Raw genomic sequence first — 27,288 nt, 5'->3', positions numbered from 1 at the left:
AATAATTATATAAATAACACCTCAAATTTATTTATATTACAATATTAAATCATGAATTATATGAGTACCACATAGAGTTTCTACCAGGTTCAAAATTTTCGTTTGTCTTCAATATCATCATGTCCATATGTTTATTTAACATATTATCTACTACATTGTTAAAAATCATAGAATAAACCAAATTATATAGTAGGATTTATGTGATATAAAATAAATATAATGCGCGTTGGAGACAAATACTATTAAATAAAATTAGTATAATGAATAAATTAAATTATTATATTTTTTATGCTCTATAATCTGTACACTAAATCTTAATATTAAACCCTATATACCCTAATACTCTTTCTACTCTATAATCTATATATTAAACTCTATATACTTTATAATCTATACTTTATATTGTTTAGAATATGATATAGGATATTAGGGTTTAAGCCCTTTAAAGTATTTTTAATTATTTTTTTATATATAATTGTATTAGAATTTACTGGTTTAGAGTTTAAAAACAACTAAACGAAACTCCAAAACGGCCAAACCAAACGTCAAATGGAACTCCAAACCCTTTTTTTTCTTTCCAATTGTCCAAAGGCCCCAAACCTCAATCAACCCTAAATCTTTTATTTTTATCTTTTTATTTTTCTTTCCTTTTTTTTATTTGTTTTATTTTCTTCTTTTTCCCCCATGACTCTCCAGTCTTTTTTTTTCTTCTCATTTCTCTCTCTCTCTCTCTCTCTCTCTCTCTCTGCATCTCCATCTCCATCACCATCCCACCCTCACCCTCATCTCTTTCTCCCTCATCTCCCCCTGCCGCTGAAACCCACTGAAAACCCAGCCCCTACTCTCTTCCTCCTTCACTGCCTCAGCTCTTCCCAAAACCAGTCCCTCTCTTTCTCCCTCGATCTCCCAAAACTTAGCCTCCCCAAAAAACCCAGTCCTTCTCTTCCCAAAAAAATCTCACCCACAGAAAATTTTGCCATAATTTTGACGAAATCATTGAAATTTTGACGAAATCTCATTGGGTTATTGTTAAATTTCCATACCCAATTTCAGCTAAATTTCACCAAAATTTTTGAAATTTAACTCCTTGGGCCGGGCTATATCAAACATATGTACTCAAACTTTTGTTTCAATCATACATGACATATGCGTGGGCCTACCAATGAAAATTCTATTATTTTCGGTGGAATTTCTTAAATTAACATTTGTAAAGTAAATAATTACATCCTAAAGATGATTCTTAAACTACAAAGATCAAATGATCAAAATTGCAACGGATTTCATATATTACTGAAATGCTAATGTGTAAGTCAAAATCAAAAAATTTTAAAATATTGGGACGAAATTTAGTAAAAATTAGCCTAGATTACAAGAATGAAAGTGGAAATTGACTTGCAATTTAACTTTTCTTTATTTTTCTTTTTTTGTACATTGGAACATGCCTACATATGTCGTTCTAATCCTAAACTTTCTTGAACTTATGAAAAAAAAAAAAGTCGCGTTATTGCCAAAGAAGTCACTAGAGAAGGACCAGGTGAAGCAATCCTAGTGTAGCCGTGTATACTAGGGAGGAGGAGTTTTCTCCTTTGTGATTCATCACATGCAAACTATATATCCAATTAGATCGTTTGAATAATTAGATAATTCAACTAATTATCCTAAATGATGATTAAACTTATCTATATATATCATGAAGCATTCTAAAATCAATAAAATACCTAGGTTAATAAAAATGTCAAGTGCATGAAATTTTATTATAAAAGTGTGAAATGGCCATTTAGAAAGGTCTGTTAACTTTAGATATCAAATTTCAATGTTTTTTCATTTTAACTACCAACACTTTTATGTTATTTCACTTTAGATACTAAATTTTAATTTATGTACTAATTTAAAAAAATGTGGTTCTACCGAGAGCTTGACACTATTTACCATGCAAGCACTCGGCACTGTTCACCGAGCATTCAGCACTGTTCACCAAGCACTCGGGAAAACCTTTTTTTTTTTTTTTTCTTACAAACTCAACTGTGACTATAACAATCATAACTTTTTATTGATTTATTTTTTTTTTCAGTGTTTGTAAGGCAAAAGCTTTAATGTTTAATGTTTAGTCTCTAAGTTGTAGGACTTCATACCTCAAGCCTAAATCAAAAGCATTAACCCGTAAAAACTTTGACTTTTTATAAATTTCATATAGTCACAATTGTGACTGCAAGACAATCACAACTATATAGCAAACAAAAAAAAAACCAAAGGAAAACCACCGAGCACTCGACACTTTGGCCGAGCGATCAGTGTCAAAAAATTCACATTTCATACAATTTTGTGACCTAATCCAAAATGTCTTGCTCTAGGTTTGTACCTAAACAAAAAAAAAAAAATTAGTATCTTATTGCTTTACTTGGTAGGTTGTACCGAGTGCTCGGTGATAGTGTCAAGTGCTCATGCAGCTCATTAAAGTGGACCGACAAGTCACTGTGTTTTTGCAGTTGGCTGGTAGATTAGGGTATTTTTCGTTTTGGACTTTAAAACAGAAAAAACCCAAAAAGAAATAATTGAATAAATAAAAAAGAAGAAACATAAAAAAATAAAAAATAAAAAGTCCAGCAATCTGCAGCCCTCAAACCCTTCGCCTTCCCCTCCTCTGTGTTGGCTACCCATCTCTGTTACGAAGCTGTGATCTTAATTATAATCACATTTACCATTTATAGTTACATTTACTATTTTTCTGGTTTATCTTTTAATTGATTGTAAACGCCAGCTGGTAGCCTAGGCTTGAGATATAAGCCCACGACTCTTTCATTGTAAGGCAGTTATGAATTAATCAAGAGAATATCCTCTGGAGCTTTTCTGTCTCCAGCTCTTCCTTTCATCTTCTTCTTTTTCATTTCTTTTGTATATCTGGGTCAAGGTTCAAAGGGGTCTAACATTTGGTATCAGAGCCATCTATTCGATCCTTGTTCCCTTCTTGTGTATGCCCCGCTACCTAGCTCACTTGCGCCAAGAACATGGACGCTCGTCTGACCGCCGTCGAAACTTCCATCGTTGCTTTCACTACCGACCTTAAATCCTTGAAGGATTCACTTCCAGCCACTGTTGATGCCAAACTCAGTGTGTATATATTTTACACCGTGACCTTGCTCTAGGCGGCGGGGGTGGATCGGACGCCGAGGATGTAGTTGAGACCGCCGATGGTGGTTATTATCGTCGCCGTCGTCTCGATGGGAGTGGGGGAGGGGCGCAGCGTCAGCCATGGCCACATCAGATCGATTTTCCTCGTTTTTCCGATGGGGATGATCCATTAGCTTGGATCTACAGAGCAGGGCAATTTTTTTTCTCTCTACAACACGTCGGAGCATCAAAAAGTGGTCACCGTCTCTTTTCATCTCGAGAACGACGCACTGTAGTGGTTTCGTTGGATGGATTGCCTCTGTTGTCTTCGCATCATCATGTATATTTCTTATTTTCTAAAATTCATGTTTGTAATTATTATGAACATCGGTTACTTATCCTTCAGGTTGGTACTTCTTGTGGAGTATTTCTTTACTCTCGTGATGATGTTTAGTGGGGTTAATTTTGTGAACTCAAAACCCAAGGGGTTGGTCTTTCAAATTAAAAGAATGTATGTTTTCATCTATTTTTCTGTTGTTGCTAAAATTCTGATCCAATGGCTTAACTCGTCTTAGGGTGATTATAGCTCTAAATGAGTGTGAACCATAAGATGTTATAAAAGATACGTGACACTCTATAATTAAAAGATTAGAAAGGTTAGGAGATTAAAGTGCTTAGGAGAGGATCCAAATCCAATATAATAGTATCATATATCTTGATAATTATATTTCGGTTTTGAGTTTAATTAGTTTTTGTTTGTTTTTATAATATGGTGTGTACCAACTAGTTATTGGTTTAGTGATATTTTTTTTATGTGAAAAGGGAATCTTGTATTTTTGATCAAGTCTCATGAAGAAAATAAGAGCATCCAACCAAATCAATGGCAATGGGTGAAGAGGCCCAACACTTCATAAACCTCTAAGAAATGCTATATTTTTCCAAAGTGTCCGGGTTATTTCTTTCAACACACACATGTGGTGTCAGTCAAGCACACCTAACATGTGGACCGTTCATATTGGTTGACATGGGACCACATGTGGCTGTTAGACCTAACACGTATGTAACATGAGTCTGATACCATGAAGTAAATTGGAGCATCCAAACCAAAACCAATTAACAATGCATGAGTGGAGAGAAACAACACTTTATAAACCGCTAAGTAAGGCTATACGTTTTCAATGTGAAATACTAGCTTTTCTCAATAGTTTATATGGCAAGGCAGAAATGGTAATGAAAAATCTGACCCCCCCTATCCACTAACATCCTTAATTATGAGCTACAATTTTAAGCATGCTTGATTAGGAAAAAGAAGGAATATAAGTACTTTTTTTATGGGTAGCAATATAAGTATGTGATAGTTTATGAAAGTAACAAATTAATTATAGTATTAATAGAATTTATAAAAGCATTTGATTTATAGAATTTAGAGTCCATTAATTATAAGGTACTAACAAAATAAAATATTAACCAAAACCACTCAATTTATTTTTATTAACTTGCGGACACTATCTACCAGCCCAAAAAATAATATGCGGACACCTTCCAAAAGAAACGCATCACAACAAAATCAACTACACAAACAGCTCAAAACTGATCTTCTTCTTTTCTTTGCCAAATCGATCTCTTTCTTCAACTTTACCAAATCGACAATTGTTCATCTTCACTCACAAGCATCGTTCTGCAACTGCAAGCTTGCAACTCCAAAAAAACTGCAGTTTCAGTTCACAAACTGCTTTCAGTTCACTTTGCAGTTTCAGAAACTGCAGTTTCACTTGTAGTTAGTAATTGCAACTGCAAGCCTGCAGCTCCAATAAACTGCAGTTTCACTTACACTGCAACTGCAAGCTTGCAACTCAAATAAACTGCAGTTTCAGTTCATTTGCAGTTTCTGAAACTGCAGTTGCAACTCAAATAAACTGCAGTTTCTGAAACTGCAACTGCAAGTCCGCAACTCCAATAAACTGCAGTTTCAACTCTAATAAATTGCAGTTTCTGCAGTTTCAGTTCACTTACAGTTCCAGAAACTGCAGAAAACAGTTTCAGTTCACAAACTGCAGAAAGTTCACTTGTAATTTCAGAAACTGCACTTTCAGTTCACTATAAACTGCAGTTTTTTATGCAGTTCCATAAACTGCAGAAAACTGCAGTTTCAGAAATTGAACTAAACAAAAAAATCAAGAACCTAAACATAAATCGACGAAAGGGCTCGTGCAGATCTTGCACTCCTTGCCGTAATCGGTGAAGGGGCTCGTGCAGATCTTGCACTCCTTGTTGTAATCGGCGCGCGTCAAGCCGACGTAGGGGTTGTCGCCGAGGCACGACTCGCTGATCAGGAAGTCTGAGCTCTCGATCTTGCGACGTCGTCCAGATCGAGCTCTTTTCTCTCTCTCTTCGCGACTTCTCAGACTTCTCTTTCTCTCGGATTGGAAAACCAGCTAGCTTATAACCACAGCCGTATGGAAAACCAGATACCTTAAACTTTGCGCTCAATCATCTTCGTCAGAGATCGATGAAGAAGATGGATGAGTTTGGGTGTGGCTGTGGCTGTGGTTGAGTTTGGATGTGAGTGTGGGTGTGTGAATGCAAGTCTGTGTGAGCTATAGTCTGAATAGAGTGTAAATGCGGGTACAATAATGATACCAACTCAAAGTGACCTGATTGTTAATAAAATTAACCTGATTGTTATATATTAACAATAATGGTATTAGAAGTTAAAAATCATAGCAAAGATGTAGTTATGAGTAATTATTTCTAGAAATTATAACTTTGAAATTACTATCCATGAATGAATTATGGAGGATATCATAACTCATCTTAATTTTTTCGAGAGTGTAAATGTTTCCATACATTTTGTCGATTCTGATTAATTGATTGGGAAATTTAATCACCAAATGATGTGTTTGACAAAATAAATGAAATTATTATTGGAATAAAATACATTCGATCAGTGAGTACTGAGTGTAGCAATATTCAACGTTTTATATTTGCAAGTACTAAGTAGTATACATGCAATCAGTGTAACACAAATGTGTGAAATGTGAATAGGTATATATGCACAATATATATGTCTTATAATAGGTAGTTAGTTGGAGGATGAGAGGCACATTCACATAAGTGCCATGACCACTGTTGTGCTAGCTGCACACACTGTCATTATGTTACATTTATTATTTTCTTCACTCGCCACCCACCCGCATGAACTAACCTAATCTCTTCAAAGTTCAAACACACACCATATATGCATTAACTCTCTCTCACTCTCTCTCTCATCATTAATTCCTCATGCACCTCCATATGGATAGCAGGTTAGCAGCTAGCGAGCCAACCCAGCAATTATAGTTAGTTGTTTGGTGTCTGCTGAACCACATAACAGGGACGTACGGCATCATGTTAAATTTTCTTTCTTAACCTACTCGATCTCCTTTTTATTCATTCTATTTTGGGTTATCTTCTTTGTCCGGTCCTTTAGCTGCAGTGAAGACAAATATGGAGATAGAGGGGGCAAGCGGTGGCCATAGTGGCGGCGGTGGCGGTGGTTGTAGCGGTGGAAGTGGAAGGGGTGCATTCTTGGTGTGGGAGGATCTAAGCGTGGTGCTCCCAAACTTCAGTTCAAATGGGCCAACAAAGAGGTTGCTCAATGGACTCAGTGGCTATGCTGAACCTGGTAGAATCATGGCTATCATGGGCCCATCTGGCTCTGGAAAATCAACCCTCCTTGATTCTTTAGCAGGTTCTCTCTCTCTCTCTCTCTCTCTCTCTCTCTCTCTCTCTCTCTCTCTCTCACCACATAGGTATCATTCATTCCATAGGAAACAAAAATCTGTATATATTTGGTTTTACCATCTATTGTCTCTCATACCTATTAAAGGTGGGATAATGCAATCATCTGTAAATAATATATACCAATTAATAAATTTAAATGTTTTTAGTGTCGGTAAAGAGTTAGATTTAAAACATATGAGAGTTTACAAATCGTATACTAATGTGACTAGAGACCGTGATTATAATTTATAAGAAAATTTTCACTTTTGGTGTTGTTTATTAAAGGTACTTTTTGCATCCAAATGCCCCTTGAGCTAATTTTAGGAGAATACATATACCATCCATGTTTTCTAGAATGATTATGGGGTTAGGTACCCTATTAAGCGTGTTAATTAATTAACACACAAGACAAGAGTGAGTATTTTGGCCAAAATTAAGTTTATTTGTCAAATTCAAATGTGAATAACTTTTGGTAATATAATTTCCATGAATTATAAATTTTCCTATTTTTCCATTTCCCCCGTAATCATCTCTTTTGGTCTTTTATTTGGAAAAAACAATAATTGAGGTGCCCAATTTCTGAAGGAAACCTCTTTTACATACTCTTTTTTTTTTTTCTTTTTTTTTTTTGTTCAGAAATACATACACCCATAGGCCATAGCCCATTTGGGTGTTAGAGAAATTGGCAAATCAAAGCAGAAAAGTCACTTAAGAATTAAGATATATCCCATCAAGATCTACTTTTGGTATTTTACAGTTTTTACTATCCTGAGCTTGGACTTACTTTGTCCAATCCAAGGCTGAAAGTCTTGTCCCACATTTATGTTACTGCCATTAAGAGCCCACCTAGCAGTTGTGGCAAATTAGCTAGCTATTGCACTTGAATGCAAACAGTTAAGGCACAGTTTGAATGAAGAGTAAAGGAGCTAGCCTTTACCAACCACCAAACCTGTTCACAACTCACTCTTTTATTCCTTTTAATATGTAAGCAGAAAGACAGAAAAAATGACTTGTTTCATTAGTAGGGAGTAGGGACCATTACTAACTAACATGGGCTGCTTAGGCTTCTCATTCAGGATTTTATTGGGCTTAGTGGGCCTCCTTTCATTCTGGGCTTCGGCCCCAGTCAACAAAAAAATTATCTTATTCTTTTAAATGATGGTTGGTTTTGTTCTAAAAAAAAACCATATTCAAGTGATTACTTTTCCAATGCCCAAAAGAGAAGTATTTACTTTCCCTCTTTCCCTCTTCTTATATTTTTATTGAAAACAAAACAGGACAAGCTAGAAATGTGGCTATCATTGCATGAAGATAATTTACTGAGTTTTTGGGACAAGAATAATATACATATTTATAGTAAAAGTATATCCTTGTTTTTGACACAGGTAGACTCTCAAGAAATGTTGTGATGACTGGAAGTATTCTCTTTAATGGGAAGAAGAAAAGACTAGCCTATGGTGCTGTTGTAAGTGATCATTTTTCTTCTATATCACTGGTTTGCTAGCTCATTTGTTGTGAAATTTTAAAATCTCAAGATTTTCTAGTATGTCAGATTTAACCTCTGAAAACTATAATTGCTTAAATCAAATTTAAACAAAAAAATTCATGTTTCGATTTATTGTTCAATTGATGCTACGGATTTAGAGATATATATCTGGTGAAAAAAGAATATTTTGCCACTAGATTTCTTTGAGAATTATCATACAAAAGAAACGAAAGATTAAATTAAAACATTTGAATTGCTCTCGTTGAGAGTCGAACTCAAGACCTCCCGCTTACTAAACGGGTGCTCTAACCAACTGAGCTACGAGAGCTGGTTGAGACTGCCGCTGTGAAAAAGCATTGTTAACGTGAATACAGAACTGGAAAGGATAATACAAACAGCTAGAATGAAACTGGCCTATGGGTCCTGGGATTGCATCTTTGTTCAGGAATGAAGCAAAGAAGATGCGGTTGTAATTCCCATGTTGATCATATATAGAAAGGCAAAATAATTTTCATCAATTCTTTTTTTTTTTTTTTTATTATCAACAACTGGCGAGATTTGAACTTGAAACCTTCTCCCGAAAAAAGGGAGATTGGGTGCGACCAAATCGATATTGGTTTATTAAACTACTATCTCAAAATAGATAGTCAAAATGGTGTCAAACTGACAAGTAAAAAACTTGCTTAATTAAGAGAATTTTGTAGCCACTTGTTTAAGCATGTATGTTCTTATTAATTTAATTCACTATAAATTATGTACATTTTATTGCAGGCTTATGTCACACAAGAGGATGTATTGTTGGGAACACTGACAGTTAGAGAAACCATAACATATTCAGCTCACTTGAGGCTTCCAGGTAGTTTTTCCAGAGAAGAGGTTAAGAGCATTGTGGAAGGAACAATTATGGAAATGGGGCTCCTGGACTGCGCGGATCGATCAATTGGAAACTGGCACTTAAGAGGTATTAGTGGTGGTGAGAAGAAAAGAGTAAGCATTGCACTTGAAATTCTAACAAGGCCTTGCATATTGTTTCTTGATGAACCTACTAGTGGCCTTGATAGTGCCTCGGCATTCTTCGTTATTCAAACACTTCGAAGCATTGCTCGTGATGGAAGAACGGTTGTTTCATCAGTTCACCAGCCAAGTAGTGAAGTATTTGCACTCTTTGATGACCTCTTCCTACTATCTGGTGGTGAAACTGTTTATTTTGGAGAAGCAAAGACAGCTATAGAGGTATGAAGTCTTATAAGATAGGGAATCTAGCTAGCTTGATTAGACTACATTGAAATTTTATAACACAAGTTTTTTGTTTATTCTTGTGGTGACTTTAGGATATCCTTAATTTAGCTTGGCACCTTGTTTATGAGGATTTCTAGATCATCAATGTATGAATTTTCAGAGAACATCTTGTTGTACGGCAACTAATGCTAATTTTTTTTTTTTTCTGTAGTTTTTTGCTGAAGCGGGTGTCCCATGTCCTAGCAGAAGGAATCCCTCTGATCACTTCTTACGTTGTATAAATTCAGACTTCGACGTTGTGACTGCCACGCTGAAAGGATCTCAAAGAATTCGTGTGAGCACTAATTCTAACTCAATTCTTTATGTGTTATATGTTTAACACCATTTATTCCTTTTCATGTTTCAAATGAAAAATAATGCAGTACATGCTTCTTTGAACCTCATTTGTGTCAAACATACTTCAGAACCAATGTTGAACGTGTCCACAAACACTTAGCTGAATTTTACATACAAGAAACCCACAATTTGTTGCATATCAAGTTACTGCAGAATTTGTTATGTTCTCCTGAAAGTCACTTGCTCATCACATTATCAACATCTTGTAGGAGTTAGTTCCCTTCAAGTGTTTCCCCTTGGGATATTCTTGAGCACATTCTCCCAAAATCCTGAGCATTTTTCCTTTCATTGTAATTTTAGAGACCTAATGCAGTAATGTAATTATATGTAGCTAAAATCACTGTTTCCACATGGTAGCATTGCAAGCAGTTCAATTTGTGGTCATATTGCTGTTTTTTTTTTCTCATTTTCGGTTGCACTAATTATCTTTCTGTGTCTGAATTGTATTAGGATGTCCCAACATCATCAGACCCTCTCATGAATTTGGCAACAGCAGAGATCAAAGCTAGGCTTGTTGAGAAATACAGGCGTTCAAAGTACGCAAATAGGGCGAGAGCTAGGATGCAAGAACTATCAGTAATGGTAGGATTTCAAACTTCAGCTCTGTTTTCACAATCCTTTCTGTGATGTTAGAACACCATAAATATTCACTTGGTTCTGCTTTTTTTTTTTTTTTTAATAACTTTTTCCTTTTTTTCTGTTTTTTGTTACCTATAAGGTATCAAAGCATGATGCTACATTTTGAAAACATAATTTTCCAAATAAACATGTTAAACTTCTTTGATGATGTTTGAACTGTGCTTTGATGATTACTTTGAATTGTCAACCTACAGTTATTTTTACAATTAACTCTCAAATGGGAAGTTTTCTGTGTCATCATATGGAGTATAATAATCCTCCTTGCATCTGCATTTTGCAGAATACAATGTAAATATTGGTTGGTGCAATGAAAAGAAAGAAACTAAAATGATATGCACTAACCGGCTTACATGAAATAACAATTTGGCAGTTTATGGAATTACGTTTAAAATATCTTTAGTGAGATCATTGTCTTACAACAGATGTCAGAACTCAGAAGTTATAATTAAAATAAATATAAGAAGAACCACAGGAAACATATATGAACCAGTTTATGTGTTTCAGGAAGGACAAGAAATTGAGATGAAAACTGGAAGTCAAGCAAGTTGGTGGAAGCAACTTACAACGTTGTTGCGAAGATCATCTTTGAACATGTCTAGAGATGTGGGGTATTACTGGTTGAGGATAATCATCTATATAGTTGTATCTATATGCGTTGGTACTATCTATTATGATGTTGGCACCGGCTATACTGCAATCTTTGCCCGGGCAGCGTGTGGAGCATTTATAACAGGATTTATGACATTTATGTCTATTGGAGGTTTCCCGTCCTTCATAGAAGAAATGAAGGTAAACTGATGCGCGCACAGAAACTAGAATATATGTTATGTATCTTTGTGTGTGTGTGTGTGTGTGTGTACCAAAAATGAGATAGTAAGATATTGCTGTAGTAGCTTTAGGATTTTCACACTTTGTTTTCTTTTTGTAAACAGGTGTTTTATCGGGAAAGGCTCAACGGGTATTATGGAGTTTCGGTGTTCATCATTTCCAACTTCCTCTCTTCATTCCCATTCTTGGCTGCAGTTACTGTTGCTACTGGGACTATTACTTACTATTTGGTGAAATTTAGGACAGAATTCTCTCATTATGTGTACTTCTGTCTCAATATATTTACCTGCATTTCTGTGATAGAGAGCCTCATGATGGTTGTAGCTTCTCTGGTTCCCAATTTCCTTATGGGCATTATAACAGGAGCTGGAATCATGGTAAGAAGATACATACTCAAATGGTTGAAAGGCTTTCCCATTTCTCTTTCTATCATCAAGTTTATGCTTTCTGATTCATCATTTTCAACTAAATCGTCGTGTATGCAGGGCATCCTGATGATGACCTCTGGGTTCTTCCGTTTGCTGCCGGATCTTCCCAAGCCATTCTGGCGCTACCCCGTTTCATTTCTCAGTTATGGCTCATGGGCAATACAGGTAACTCTTTGTGAATCAATCATGCATGTTTTTCACTCTGCTTGTGGAATGGAAAATCCAACCAAAATCAAATAAAAAGTTGACTTGATTGCCAAAAGTTCTTTTTCCCTCAGGCTCATGCAGCCGAAGGTACTTTTGTCTTATAAATGATCATTGCAGATGCAACAAAAAAGAAAGAAGTTTTATTAATGAAAGAAAATAAAGCCCCATTGTTTTTTTTAGATGGAACTCCATCCCAACAGGTTTAGAAACAGAATCATCTTAAGGCAATTCAGGATCTCAACATTTTTTGAGACATGCAACCAATGCAGCCTAACTAACTACCATAAGCACAACTGAATATATGTGATGCATAATCTAATTTCTGAATGCAGAATTAAAAGACCCAAAAAAACAGAAAAACTACTCTATAGCATAATGCACCATACCAGGAAACATGTGGTGTATTAATTCAGCATCCTATGGTATTAAGTTGTTATTGTAATTTGATATGCAGGGTGCCTATAAGAATGATTTGCTTGGCCTTGAGTTCGATCCACTAGTACCTGGTGATCCCAAACTGACTGGCGAGTTCGTCATCTCAAACATGTTTGGTGTTCCAATAGACCATTCCAAGTGGTGGGACTTAGCTGCGATTGTTGCCATTCTTGTACTTTACCGAGTTCTCTTCTTCCTAATTCTCAAGTTCAAAGAGAGTGCATCACCATTGTTTCAGACACTATATGCAAAGAGAACACTACACCATCTTGATAAGAGGCCTTCCTTCAGGAAATTACCTTCTATCTCTTCCAAGAGGCACCAACCTCTCCACCCACTGTCTTCTCAAGAGGGCCTTAACTCCCCACTACAGTAGAAGAAGCATTGCAATGCTGAGGGGTTTATAGGCAACCACTGTTACAGCATAATCTCTGAATGTGGTTTATGTAATTAGTCACTTTTGATCAAGAAAATACCAAGTTTCTGTTGGAGTTTTATATACAGAAACTGTTTGATATTTTTTCAGATATCATAAAAGGAAAAACACAATACATGGGGCATTCGATGGTTTATAGTGATTTCTTTTTTCCTATTTTATAACGATTTAAATGTCATTTCATACTGCATAAATATGTATACATGTTTATGAGACCTATTATAAAGATGCTTTCATTTTAATAAAAGGACAACTTTGTTGGGATCCACCCCTCATTTTTAGATTTGGAAGCAATTGGTAGTGTTCTTAACGAAATTATATATTCTTAACCATCAAAGTGTAACAATTTGTTCTAGGTGACAGACACAAACATCCCCAAAGAAGCTAAGCCAAGTTTTAGATAACATCCAAAACATCACTTAGTCAAATTCTAGAGACGAACTACATCTACTATCATTAACAAAATCTGTCCTATCAGAAAAATGCGCATAGAGTAACACTCAAAAGGATGCCAGTAGCTGATCTTTGAATCCTTTGAGCAAGCTCCTTACCAACTGGAACAGTAATGAAAAACCCTAAACAAACATACAACAAACAATAAAATTAGACAAGCAATAAAAATCAAAGACTCAAAAAGGGTGGGCAACTGGGTAGAATATGAATCACTTTTACAATAGCAGCTGGGCAACCTTGGCCATGTAGAGTGTGCTCTTATGAAGATGCAGTTTAGCAGTTGGCAATTGAAAAAAATAAAAGTCAAGCACCAAGATATATAAAAGGCGCGCAATGAATTTACAAAAACAAGCACAAATCAATATAGTTGGAACACTTAACAAAGAGTTGAGACATCAATTACATATAACAATTCACTTTCTGGTATGCTAAAAAAACAACTAGTAATTCATATCAATTACAAATAGTTGCATTATAATTAACTAGAAGTTACACCCCAACAAAAAAAAAAAAAAAACCTAGGAGGTGCATATTAATATTAGCTGAGTGAATTTCTGGTGGTCAACTGATCGAACATAAATAATCAGTGCAATGCAGGTTTGATGCATGAGTACACTGATCACTTTGGAGTGATTATGTGCCTTGAGTGAAAGGAAAATTTTGTTTGGTGATATTTAAACTAATTGAAGCTATTTTCATAAATGAACATAATCGTTTGTGCCATTTTATTGCACACATTGTTTTCTCATCATTAATTGTTACTTGGCAGATACTTCAGGTATTGCAGTTCTCTTTGGAACTCATGGCAGGCAACAGGATTTGAAGAAGTCTGTGTTCAACTGCAAATTGATGGAAGAGGGATCCAAGGTCTGGCTTGACGAAACGCTAGCTTACAACTATTGACCAAATAATGAAACATTATCTTGTTTTAGTTAATGGCCAAAGCTACTATGTTGCTTCTTGTGAAGTTCTCACATCTAATTCTTTAGTTGACATTAGCATTTCAGTTCACGCAGTGCCATGTACTTTGGTAGTGGATTTTTGGTTATGAATTGTAGGGCCGTTCCTAAGATTTAAGGGGCCTTGTGCGAAATTTAAAAATGGGGCCCTTTTAACTATACAATTTTTCTTTTTCAACATATTAGATGCCTATTTGTAAGATTTAGTTACAATAAAATGCATTAGTATTAAGGTTAATGGAATGAGTCTACAACATTTACGAAGAAAACAAAGAAACTAAGCTTAGTACTAAGTTAGAAAGCAAATGCAAACTTTAAGAAGTAATAAGACATTTGTATATTTCTTTAAAAATATGACAATATCAAATAGAAAATCAATATGTTTGAAGTTAAGAATACAGAACTAAAACATAATTTTAATTTGTTAACCCTAACAATATCAAAGAAAAGCATTGAATTAACATACCAATACATGTAAATTAATAAAGAACAAAGAAACATCCTAATTCAAAATGAAAAGTAAAATTATATTTCTCAGAGCCAAATATAAAACTTAGAAAATGATTTATTTAATCCCAACATTTTTTTTTCTTCTTTATCTTCTATGGCTACTATTATTATTTTTAATTAGTTTGATATTAGATTATTAATATAAGTTGTGTCATACTATTCCTTTTTGTGGAGATTTGGTAACTTTTTAACACGCTAATTGGAGACACAGGCCATAAGACAAATGCTCAATACATTATCGGCTTATTTTAGAGTTTAGTAAACAATAAAGTCTATATAACATTGGTCCAAAATATGAGACCCAGTCGGTGGGCCTGTGTGCAGTCGCACCACTTGCACTGTGTTAGATCTGGTCTTGATTGTACATGAACAAGTAGGGTAGGTTCGGTACGGTAAACACCCATATCGAATTCCGACCGATATGGGTCGGTAACCGATCACTTCGGTATCGGACGGAGAGTGGCGGTATCGGTCAGAGAGTGGCGGTCCGACTACAACACCAAAATAAAAAAAATCACAGAGAAGGGGGAGAGATAAGACAGAGAGAGGGAGAGGGAAAATTCCACAGAATTTCCATTTTTTTGTTTCCATCATCATAATCATAGTAACTATTTTTTTGGCATTTGCATTTGCTAAAACTTGTCCAACGACCATGTCTCTCTGGGCCTTTGATCAGGAATTCTTGAATAAAGAGTCCCCAACTCTTAGATTCTACTGTAAGTGCAATTTCATGCCACTTTTAGAAGTGAGCCACGAGTGTGGAAAAAATATATGGTGCCATCTGTGTGATTTTCTGACAATCTTAGGACCATTTGATCTGTTTTCTCACAACCCTGTGGCCGACGGGTGCCGCCTCTTGGTCCAAGCCAACATGTGGGAGCTCGCGTGTGTTGCATATAGTATAGGGTTTAGGTGGACCTGGTAGTTGGGGCTGTGGTCGCACACAGAAAGAAAAAGAAGGGGAAAAGAAGAAAAGAGAAGAGAAAAGAAAAGATGAAAAGAAAAGAAGAGACACGGGTGGGAGGAGAGAGAAGAAGAAAAAGAAAAGAAAGAAAGAAGAAAAGGGGGGGGGGGGGGGCAAAGGAAAATAAAAAATAATAAAAATAAAGTTTTATTTTGTATATGAATAAATAAGGTATTTTGGGGTTTCGTTTAGGGTTTAAATTTTGGGGTTTCAAATTTCAATTGGGGTTTGGAGTTTTATATTTTTATTACATATGTTTTTTATAATTTATAGTGTATAGTCAATAACTTAATAGTTTACATGTTTTTTAATTTATATCATCTTCTAAACCTTAGGGTATATGGTATAGGTCATATACCTAATAGAACCGTTAGGCTAAATGGCTAATACTATGTACTAATAATAATATACACTACAACAATGAAGTTAATAGACAACGGTGAAAAACCGTTGTCTTTTTGCCCAAAAATTCGTCGTCTAGGCGAGTGACATCTATAGTATATTTAGACAACGGTAAAAAACTGTTGTCTTAAGGTATTAATACAACAGTTATAATTTAAAACTGTTGTCTAGTATCCACCAAAATGCATGATATTCATCTTAAACGGTTGTGTTGAAACCCAATACACAACGTTTACATATACAAAACTATTGTATTAGTAATGATTAGACAATACTTATGTGCTATAAATGTTGTCCAAAGTATTATTAAACATCCGTTTTAAGAAACACCATTGCATAATTAAGTATAAAACTAGCATGACTGTTTGTACATGAGAAACTCAACAACAGTTTTTACTAAAACATGTTATTTTAATTACTTATACATATCATTTTATATCTTAAAACCGTTGGGTAATCATATTTTCCACAACTTCTTTTAACTATATGTGATGTTAAGTTATGCGTATAACAAGTAATTTTTTTTCAAAAATGTTGTATAGATAGACGATACACATCAATTTTTTGGTTAATAAACGTTTTAACTGTTGTTAGTAGGTGTGTTATACAATGGTTATTTAACTAAAACCGTTGTCTAGGATTAATTAACATAATTTTTTTAAATTGAAAACTGTTGTTTGTTTGATTCACATTTTAGTATCCATGTTTACATCCAATTGAATCCCCATTAATTCTCTGCTTGCATATCCAATTGGAATTAAATCCCACTAAATCTCTGCTTGTTGCATCCAAAGTAATCCACAAATATTGGTAACTCAAAAAGATCCATGAATTCATTAAATTGGAATTGGAGTTTACAAAGTCGATCATGATAACAAACCCATTCACACATCCCTTGCCAATTAATGTACATCCCAAAAAATTATAAGTAACTTGATAACTACAAAAAGTACTTGTCGATTACAAAAACTATAAAGCTAGGGATGACATGGTCTAACCTAAGTAATCGTGCAAAGTCAGCCATATAAATACCAAAATATCTGACTTTGCAAGATTAGCTAGTCAATGAACTGCTCCCATCATAATATTGCATGTCTACACAGCCTAGCCAGTTAGCTATACAAAATATTTACCAAAAAATGCTTGTTAAACCCTGCCAACGGACTTAGGGAAGTGAGGAGTACGTATTGGATCTACATATAGCGCACTAGAAAGCCTGCCCATTCAGCGCGTACTTCATCAATCTGGTCCTGTGAGTAGGTGTTGTCCTTTCTCCTTTCCCACTGAAATTAACCATGGAGTAACAAAGGGATTAACATAAGGGAATACACCAATAAGAAATTCAACATTATTGTTTAATTAACTTTTTTTTTTTTTTAGTAATTGAATGAATCAATAAAAAAAAGGAGCAGGGAAACCCCTGAATCAAAGAACAAACATACAAAGCAAGAACAAACCATCAAAATAATGATCTAAGTGACTTAAAAAACAATTAACCTGCCATAACCATCAAGTTAATCATCAACCATCAAATTAATGATCTAATTGACTTAAAAAACAATTAACCTGTCATAACCATCAAGTTAATCCATTATCATCATAATTAACAAGGGTTTTTACACAATTGATCCAAACCACATTTTAAACAAAATGAAACATGTCCTAAGTGTAATGAGGTTGTAGCCAAACCATAATGTTATCATGACACCATGAAACATGCACACTGTAACACATGCAGTATACCAACATTCAACATTCAAACCTGGGCAAAGTTTAGTAGACAGCAGGAAATTGTTCAAAGGTCTATTTTGATTTGGTAAGATTGAAATAATTCTAGCATGCAAGCTTAATTAGATGAAAGAGCTTAATTCCACTTATGACGACTACACAAAAAAAGTGAACCCCAATATCTGTTTAGAAGTTACAAAAATTCAGGAAATTTGCTGGCCAATTAATCAATTTCATCAAAGTGCAAGTTACCAATCAATTGGTCAACATGACAAAACAAACAGGCTAATTAAATCTAAGCATAGGTCCAAGAAAAGAGTTGCATGACCCAAAGAAAGGTGGGATTTTCAAAAATAAACTATCAAAGGTGCACAACAACACAACAAATGATAAGCATATGTAAAATGAGTAACCTAAATACACCAAAGAAAAAAAATCAAAAATAAAAGAGAACAAGCGACTTGGAAACTAGCAGGGCATCAAGTTGCAGAAGCTCAATTAGACCCTCCAACAAAAAGTTAAAACTAAAAGTCATTGAAGAGAAAGAGAGACAACAATTACAAATAATTAACAGATAATATTCTTTTATACCTAAATTAATAACTTCTTTGTTTTCATAATGCTACTATGAACACATGCAAATGTGCGTAAGAATTAAAATCTATCCCAATTAAGTCTAGGCCAAATGCTACCTAGGACTTAAAATCTGCCCCACATGCAATTAACCTTTCAGCTTATTAAATTTCAAACTTCCCATGATATATATATCCTAGTATATATACATTCCAAATAGTATAAAATTAAGTCTAAATTTCAAGTTCAGTTTGTACCTTGGTAGCAAAGCTTAATCCTTCATCTTTAACTATCTCTTTCATAAACCGCATAACAAAATAGCCACACTCCTTGTGGGTTGGTTGTTGAGGAATGCCCTAAATAGTATAAGCAATAGAATTAGGACCGAAATTCATAATCTTAAGTATTATATCTAAATCACTATGAACTTGAGTAGAAATTAGCCAAGAGAAAAGAGCATACATTGATATACATTGATAGATGTCCAATTTCCTGTAAAGTTAAAAGAGCATACATGGCCCATCAATTTTATCATTCTTAACCTCCACTAAAGAAATTTCACACCCAGTCCTCTTAGCCTATATCTCCAGCTAGTCATAGGCAGTTGCTCGAAATGTATCCCCTACTGCCATCAGTACCTGGCACAATTCCAAATCACAAGGCAATTCAAATAACAAAAGCCACTGAGGAATACACATGCTTTTCTTGGATGTATAGATACATATGAATATATATATGGAGGTTTGACCTTTCACTTTAAATTCCAAAGGAGATATGGCTTGCTTCGGCACCTTTCCTGCAGGAAAATAACACAAGCTAGTCTTGTGATTTGCTAAAAGAAAAAAAAATAAAAAAGGGATTGCATCCATCAAGATAAAAGAGGAGTGACTCATTTTCTTTGTGCCTTAAGTCTTGATTTTGGAGTGGCTTGCAGCAAGATGAAAGAGCAGGCTTTCAACAAAGTCATGTGAAAAAAAAAAAAAAAATAGCAAAACAAAAAAGAGGCAGTCGGCACCTGGAGAAATAAATCAAGAAGATGGTCTCTTCTCTTCCCTCCCTGCCGAAACAAAAAAAAAAGCATGTATTAGAGAATGGGGAAAAAAAGACAACAAGAAAAAAAAAATGGATGGAGAAATTATGTCGATTATAAAGAAAAGGAACCTCACTCTTTGAAGTCTCACGTGGAGGACTATGGGGGTATTGAATTCCTTTTGAGTTAGTTGACACCTGCAAATTAATGAAAAGGGTCAGCTGGTATAAGACAAAGGAAAAGTATGGAAATTCAAAGTCAGCAAAAAGAGGACATGTGAAAGGGATTAACTACCAAATAAAAAATTATTTCTCTTGCTCCATGTCCCCACATAGCAATGAATGCTGCAAGTTTTCTTAGGTGCTGCAAAGTCTACACATACGCATGGCAAACAAGTTCAATTCAGCCCAAAAGTAGATACAAGATCAAGTTAACCCAAAAGAGAATAGTCTTGCAGATGAGTAAGTAAGTGGTTGCTTTCACCAAATATTTATTTGCTGAACAAAGAGATAGGAAAGAGAGATCAGAAAGATGAAAAATAGACATGCGTAAAGTGATCTTGCCTATGTGATTGCTTTGTTAGTGTTCTTTCCCTCCTGTCTAAAGGAATTGGCTTGCTTTCAAAATTAGAGGAGAGAGGTTCTTGCTGCTTCCAATTTGCAACCATGTTCTTCTTAACCTTTATTTAACCTATTATTTTATTATAATTTGTTTATCACCATCTAGCTAGTCCTCCATTTTTCAACCCCTGCTTTCAGATTTCAATCATGAAGTCTCCATTTCACCAACTCAAAGAAGTGAGACTAGACTTAATATTTCTTTGTATCATCAAAGACAATTTTTCGGGAATTTATATGCCACTGCAACAACAATTCATGCTTACTTCTTGATGTCATAGGTTATAAATTAACAAATACAAGCAGCAAACTACAATAAAAGCAAACAAACAAATTAGGAGCAGAAAAGAGATAGAGAGAGAAAAACATCTACCATGAGGAGGACAGACGAGTAAGGCCCAAGCAAAAATCATCTCTCCAACCACGACAGACTCTGGAAGTAATGATGACCATCTGATCATCCACAAGTGCAAGGATTGCAGAAGGAGCTCCATGGGAATATCCTTCCAATCAGTGATCACCCTTCCTTCCATTTTCACTTTCCCACCACCAAAACCAATACCAATTCCACCAACCATCATAAGCTTCTCAAAGCACAAGTTCAAGTCCTCAGTCTTGAGGTTTTCTTTTCCAACCATTTCAAACCCTCCTCAGTCCAAAACCCACCACCGCCTTTCACAAAAGAACAAAGAATTCCTCCTCATTTGTGTCACCAGCTAAAGAGAGAGAAATATGGATAAGTCATTGCAAATTCCAATACACCTTCTATTCAGACTAGTAAAACCACAATAAACTAGAATACCAAAGCAAAGCACATGTGTAAAAACCTTAGAAACTTGCAGAGATGTAGCAGAGCACACTCATGAACACACAGATCTCCTAATCTTACATTGCTGAAGAAAAATGCCCAGTAAACAAGCCCAATAAAATGCAATTTACACAAAGGAGAGAAAACGAGATACTCAAATGCTAAGATGGGTTATCTTCTTTGTTATCTGTTCTTCGAATACAAGGAAATCTGATAGCCCAAATGAGCATCTCTAAGCTCAAAAAAATAGATAAAAAAGATGGGCTTGATCTGAGTGCAAGTTTGAGACACAGAGACAGAGATATTCAAAACTCACCAACCAAACACCGTACATCAAAATGCAAACAAGATAGAGATATTCAAAACTCACCGATCAGCTTCCACAATAAGATTAAACACAAGCAGATTAATCAAAACCCAAAAATCGAACTTGTCTGTAGAGTTCGATTTGCCCACACGTCTCTGATCAGCACGATCTTGAACAGATAGTAGTACTCGTGGTCCACTCTATTCGCCATATAGCCTCTCCTCTCCAATTTCAGAAATAAAAAAATCACAACTTAGCCCTAAAAATGAAAATCAAAAGCCCTAGAAAACGAAAATAAAAAAACATCTAAAGAATAAAAGATGCTGAAACTCAAAAAAAAAAATAATAATAACCTAACCTTGAATCAGTAAACGAAATAGAGAGACATAGAGAGAAAGAGATGAAGGAGTATTTAACGACGCTCTTGACCTTGGTTCATCACCGGATCTAAGAGAAACCCAGAAAGAACAGAAGATCCAAGCATAGATCAAAAATGGTGGGCAAACGGACCCAGGTTATGAGACTACAAAACCCTCACTGACCATTTATCACCACAAGTGTAATCAAAGAGAAAAATCAGAATGAGAGAGATTACCTGTAACTGGAATTTGTTTTGCTTATACCCATTAAACTATAGGGCAAGGTGAGAGGCAGCTTTTGGATTTCGATGGTGAGGACGATCGAGACTGAGAAAGAAAAGAAGGCGAGGGCGAGGTCGAGGGCAAGGGTGAGGTCAGAGGGCGAGGGCGAGGGCGAGGTCGATCGAGGGAGAGTGTGAGGAGCAGATTGAGAGGGTTTGAGAGGGAGAGAGAAAGAGCATATCCAGGGGTGAGAGAGTTTGAGAGTGAGTGATAGAGAAGGACACAGATCGAGAGGATTAATTAAAATACTGTAGCACCGATTTTTTTCATTTTCTTTCGCATACACAACGGTCACGACTAATAAGTGTTGTTTAGGCAAGTTCATAAAATCTATCTCACAAAAAATCACTGTATTTCATGCATAAATACAACGGCTTTTTTAAAAACTGTTATGTTTTAAAACTACACAACAGTTTTAAAACAACCGTTGTGTAGATAGTGTCGTCTATTTATATTATTGTAGTAGTGATATTATACCATATTATACATTTATGATTGAGGTAATTACATAAATCATAAATAGTCCATAACTCCATAGTCCATATTGATATTAATATATTATACCATATTATACCATATTTTACTATATTATATCATATTATACAATATACTAAATTACTAATATTATCATATTATACTATACTATACCATATTATATTATTATACTATATACTATATACCAAACTCTAAGTTACCAACTATGAATCTATGAATTATAAGTTTATAGTATTAGACTATTAGGCCAAGGTATAGAAATTAGTAATTTAGTATGAGATATCATATACATATACTATATAGGGTTTATAATTTAGTATAATATTAGGGTTTAGGGCTAAACCTTAGGGCATATGGTATAGGTCATATATCTAATAGGGCCGTTAGGCTAAATGGCTAATACCATATACTAATAATAATATATTATACCATATTATACATTTATGATTGATGTAATTACATAAATCATAAATAGTCCATAACTTCATAGTTCATATTGATATTAATATATTATATCATATTATACCATATTTTACTATATTATATCATATTATACAATATACTAAATTACTAATATTATATATATAAATTATAGAAAATTAGAAATGTATTATATAAAATTATAAATTATATAGAAAGGTAATACTAAGTATTTTATATTTAGGGTATACCAGTATAGTATAGAAATGTATAAAATGAATTATTTTAATTATACTTTTTCAATATACGGTCGATATCGGTATACCGTCGGTACCGGGTTTTGTAAACTAATACCGTTACCGAATTCATCGGTATTTTTGATATCGGTATTTTTTGGTATAAAATCGGTACAGTATCAGTATTTTTTGGTATTTCGGTATTTTTACCCAGCCCTATGAACAAGGTTACTAAAACTATTCAAATTTTTTTATTGCACTCGAGATGATAATTACTTTTAATTTCTACTATTTTCATGTTCAATCCATTGAATGGCAATAGTTCATGTAAAGGTGGTAATGGTTCATAAGACAATAGCCCATATGAATTGAAAGTTTGTAATCATATGGTTTTTTCTAGGCCAGAATCATATGGGCTTAAATATTCACATTGAAGTGGTTGTTTGTTGCAGAATGCAGACCTTATGGACCTCTCATTTCAGGCCTTCAGCTTTGATTAGTCAAATTTGAATAGGCATTATATATTTGAAGCTGATGCGAGATATGATCAAAATTCTGGGCTTTATCTGTAACACCGTACCCTGGGTTTTAATTTGATTAATATGTTAATCTCATTTTGATAGTTTACCAGATTTTCTAATTTCTTTTATTAAGGTTCGGGTTTTCTTTTGAACAATTTATTTTATTAGATTTGTTCTCTTTCTTTAACTCGAGCCATCTAAATAGAGGCTTCGACCCAACGAACCAAATAAGTATTACCATCCAAATTAATTAAGGGCCTATCAGTAATGTTTTTGTTTTTGTTTTTTTCTTTTCAATTAAAGGTAGAGAAAAAAAATAGAAAGATAGAGACAAAGAAATGTAGGGAAAAAAACAAGAAAGAGATCCAGATATGGAAGGGAGAATATACATATGGAATAAAAAACTAAAAGCGGAAAAGTAAACATATTTTTAAGTGTCTTTTTTTCTATGAATTCTTTTTCATTTCTAATTTTTCCAGTCTTATTAGTCTATATATTTGATTAAACAAAACAGTTAAAAAAGTAAAAAGAATAGAATTGCATTTCTTTTTTCAGAGTAAATGTCGCACAAGTGAAAGGTTGAATAGATATGTATAATTTATTTTAAAAAAGCTACGGGGTTAGTTTTAGTGGTGAGAATAAATAAAATAATTAGTTAAAATTAAAATAGGTTGAGTAATCGATTCCCCAGACCAAAAAAAAAAAAAAGAGTAACCTATTCCCTATAATGTAACAAAAACAAAAAGGAGTGAAATGAACAATAAAGAAGTTACTAAAAGTCTAAAAGTGACTTAAAATTGTTAGTGTGTCAACCTCCATAATACTTAGTAATTTTGCACAAAAATTTTAGGTGTACATGTAACACCACCACATAGTATTATTGTTTTATGTGTTATAATAGGTTGGGTGACGGGTTTTGTAAATTTAAAATTTAGGGTTTAAATATTAATAATTATACACGTATTATATTTTTAATGGAGTAGTCATATTATTACATGATGTCACGATTATATAAAAAAATTTGTAATTCTAGGCTGCACATGTTGCATTGTGATTTGTTGAATTTGTTAAAGAGTCGTATGTATCCTAAAAGAAATGAAAACGAAGGCCTGCCTTCTACATTACCCTACATGATACGTACCACTTTGTCCCACTTTGTCAAACTCAAAGTGGATGTCTTTATTAAAGAATCTAGTGGTCTATAGTTCCCCTTCAGTTTTCAATCTATGTGATATTATGCATTATGCGCGCAGCAGGTGTCCCCATCACATAAACTAGGCCCCATTTGGATTCTTAAATTTGGATTTGGATATGCATTTGAAATTTATGTATATGAAATCTCTAGATTTGAAATTCTATTGTTTGGATACAAAATTTTAAAGTGAGGATTTCAATTTAAAAATTTAAACATATGATTAATAATAAAAAATAAAAAATATGAAATATTATTTTAATTTTCATATATTTAGCAATATATGATAAATATATATTGGTTGGAAAAGTTGCCGGAGGGGTGGCCGGAAAAGTCCTCGGAGATCAGCCGAAAAGTCACCGGAAGGTGTTGGAGTTAGTCGCCAACCGTGATCGCTGGCGGTGGTGGTCACTGGAGGTGAGGAAGAGAGAGAATGAGATGGTGAGATTTCAAATACCTAGTTTCATATGGTATTTGAAATTCATGTATTTAGGCCTTTCAAATCCATCTTGGATTTGGCCCAAATTCGAATCCTCTCTTTAATTTAAATCCAAACAAGTGGATTTGGATTTGAGCTTTCCAAATTCAAATCCACCCCATGAAATACATGTTTCCAAATAAACCCTAAGTGGCAAATTAGTCATTTTGATAGGGAAGAATTATACACCAAGGGATCCCCCAACCTCAAAAACCTATATTGTTTGTTGTTCTCAAAGGATAAAATTTGTTTTTAATTTTTTTAAAAAATATTTTTGGTCCTTGAAAAATGTTAGTAATATACATATTTATGAAAATACAAAGCAACTCCACTTGCGGGTGAGGGATTTTTTATAGAGATAATTAGACTTAAGTCTTTTAGAAAAATAGTTTTTAGATGTAGACCAGGGGTGTTTTAAAATTTATAAGAAAATCATTTTAATTCATAATAAAGTCCTTCCCCGATTTAAATGGTATTTCTCTCTATTTGAAGGGTATTTCCCCTCCTAGAGTGTAAAGTGGGCTTTGTAGAGGCTGCATGTTAGGTTTTAACTCCGAAATTTTGGGCGAAGCTCAAAATCTTGGAGTTAAAACCTAACATAAAACCGTCAAAAAAGAAAAAGAAAATGATTTAATTAAAAATCCTAAATCACTATCAGTTTTAGTCTAAGAAAAACTCATAAAATGGACTAAACACTAAGGGCCCGTTTGGTATCCTATTCAAATTTTTTTTTCAAAAATTAAGATTTTTTTTTTTAAATGTGAGTTTTCAAAATCAATTTTTAAAATTTGAAAACGTGTTTGGTATGAAATTTGAAAAATAATTTTTAAATTTTAAAAATGATGACATCTAAGAAAAAAGGAAGTGTAAAAAAAAATTGAGAAAAACGATGTTTTATCATTTTTAAAAAGAGGTATGTTTTTGAATTTTTTTCTAAAAATTGTTTTTAAAAATGGTTTACCAAACACGTTTTCTTGACTAAAACTTGTTTTTTTTGTTTTTAAATAGAATACTAAACAGGCCCTAAGTCTCTCTTTTTTATATTTGAAGTGATATGGCCTCTACTGTCCAACATTCGGAGATTTTTGTTTTTTTATATTTGGGAAAGAAAATTAGAAATTTAGAATTAAGAATCCATCCAACATTATAAAAAAAAATATATTAATAAACTAATAGTTAGTTTGTCAAACGATAAAAGGATTAAATTGTGAACATTTAAATAGGATATCAACTTTAAGTTCTTTTCTTGAAATATGATATCATCCGTACACAGACTTTTGTGTAGAGACAAGCTAAAGAAATGGTGATCATCGAGGTATTGTCTCACGATGAGACCTTGTTGAGCTCGACGACACTGGGATATTCTAGCTCGAGCAGTTCGTTGATAAAGCGAGTAAATACAACGATCTATTAGGTTTTGTATTTTTCTTCATTTGTTTAAGTTATAGACGTAATGACTCATTGTAAAACCCACTTATATTGAGATTAAATATTATTTAGAGTTAATTATATATTTGGTCCACTTATTTTATAGTTAATTCAATTTTAGTCCAAAATCTTTTTTAAGTTCTGTTTTGATTTACTAATTGTTTCACTTGTTCAATAAAGGTCAAGATTTGTTTTTCTAAATTTGTATCGCCTTGTACCCTATCAAATTTTAACCAAATTCAACAAACATATACTTGTTTTAAAACTATACATCTCATAGAGAGAGTGAGTGAGTGAGAACTGGGGGGGGGGGGGGGTCTGTAGGGTTAGCGACGACGAGAGGGACCCGCCGTCGGCCTCTGGTCACCGGGAAATTGGTCGGAGCTGGTACGCCAGAGAGCAGAGAGGGGAGAGAGGGCAGAGAATGAGACCGGGGAAAAAGAGAAAAAGAGAGAGTGTGGATGCGGGGAGAGAGAAATCAGAATTATTTAAAAGAACTAAATGAATTTTTCAAGAACAATCTCAAGAATGCCAAAAGACAAAAATTGTCTCTCACTTTGAA

At 34.2% G+C, this 27,288-nt stretch overlaps 1 protein-coding gene, 1 long non-coding RNA gene and 1 other non-coding gene across 3 annotated transcripts; 1 reads left to right on the top strand and 2 right to left on the bottom strand.

Moving 5' to 3' along the window:
- The first annotated feature begins 6,396 nt into the window (after positions 1 to 6,396).
- On the top strand, positions 6,397 to 13,232 carry LOC147299542 (ABC transporter G family member 15-like). Its single transcript, XM_086245894.1, has 10 exons — positions 6,397 to 6,413; positions 6,578 to 6,838; positions 8,256 to 8,335; positions 9,128 to 9,589; positions 9,807 to 9,929; positions 10,442 to 10,573; positions 11,135 to 11,419; positions 11,563 to 11,835; positions 11,944 to 12,051; positions 12,548 to 13,232. Exons 2-10 carry the CDS (start codon positions 6,595 to 6,597, stop codon positions 12,902 to 12,904), a joined length of 2,064 nt encoding a protein of 687 aa, XP_086102020.1. The 5' UTR covers positions 6,397 to 6,413; positions 6,578 to 6,594; the 3' UTR covers positions 12,905 to 13,232.
- Positions 8,611 to 8,684, bottom strand: TRNAT-AGU (transfer RNA threonine (anticodon AGU)). The gene has a single exon. It is a non-coding gene; the product is annotated as a tRNA-Thr (tRNA).
- Positions 13,233 to 17,222: 3,990 nt separating the features above from the next.
- Positions 17,223 to 19,149, bottom strand: LOC147299541 (uncharacterized). Its single transcript, XR_015120091.1, has 3 exons — positions 19,016 to 19,149; positions 18,811 to 18,909; positions 17,223 to 17,535 (listed from the first exon to the last, which is right to left on the bottom strand). It is a non-coding gene; the product is annotated as an uncharacterized LOC147299541 (long non-coding RNA).
- Between the last annotated feature and the right edge of the window lie 8,139 nt (positions 19,150 to 27,288).

The sequence above is a fragment of the Dryas octopetala genome, chromosome 1, assembly GCF_963921425.1.
Source record: "Dryas octopetala chromosome 1, drDryOcto1.1, whole genome shotgun sequence".
Lineage (NCBI taxonomy): Eukaryota > Viridiplantae > Streptophyta > Magnoliopsida > Rosales > Rosaceae > Dryas > Dryas octopetala.
Note: the sequence above shows the minus strand (reverse complement) of the source record. Positions and strands in the feature narration are given on the sequence as shown.

Coding starts and splice junctions, on each gene's coding strand:
- LOC147299542 (XM_086245894.1), top strand. CDS start 6,595: ATGGAGATAGAGGGGGCAAGCGGTGGCCATAGTGGCGGCGGTGGCGGT. Junction 8,336..9,127: donor GACTAGCCTATGGTGCTGTT/GTAAGTGATCAT, acceptor ATTTTATTGCAG/GCTTATGTCACACAAGAGGA. Junction 9,590..9,806: donor AAGCAAAGACAGCTATAGAG/GTATGAAGTCTT, acceptor TTTTTTCTGTAG/TTTTTTGCTGAAGCGGGTGT.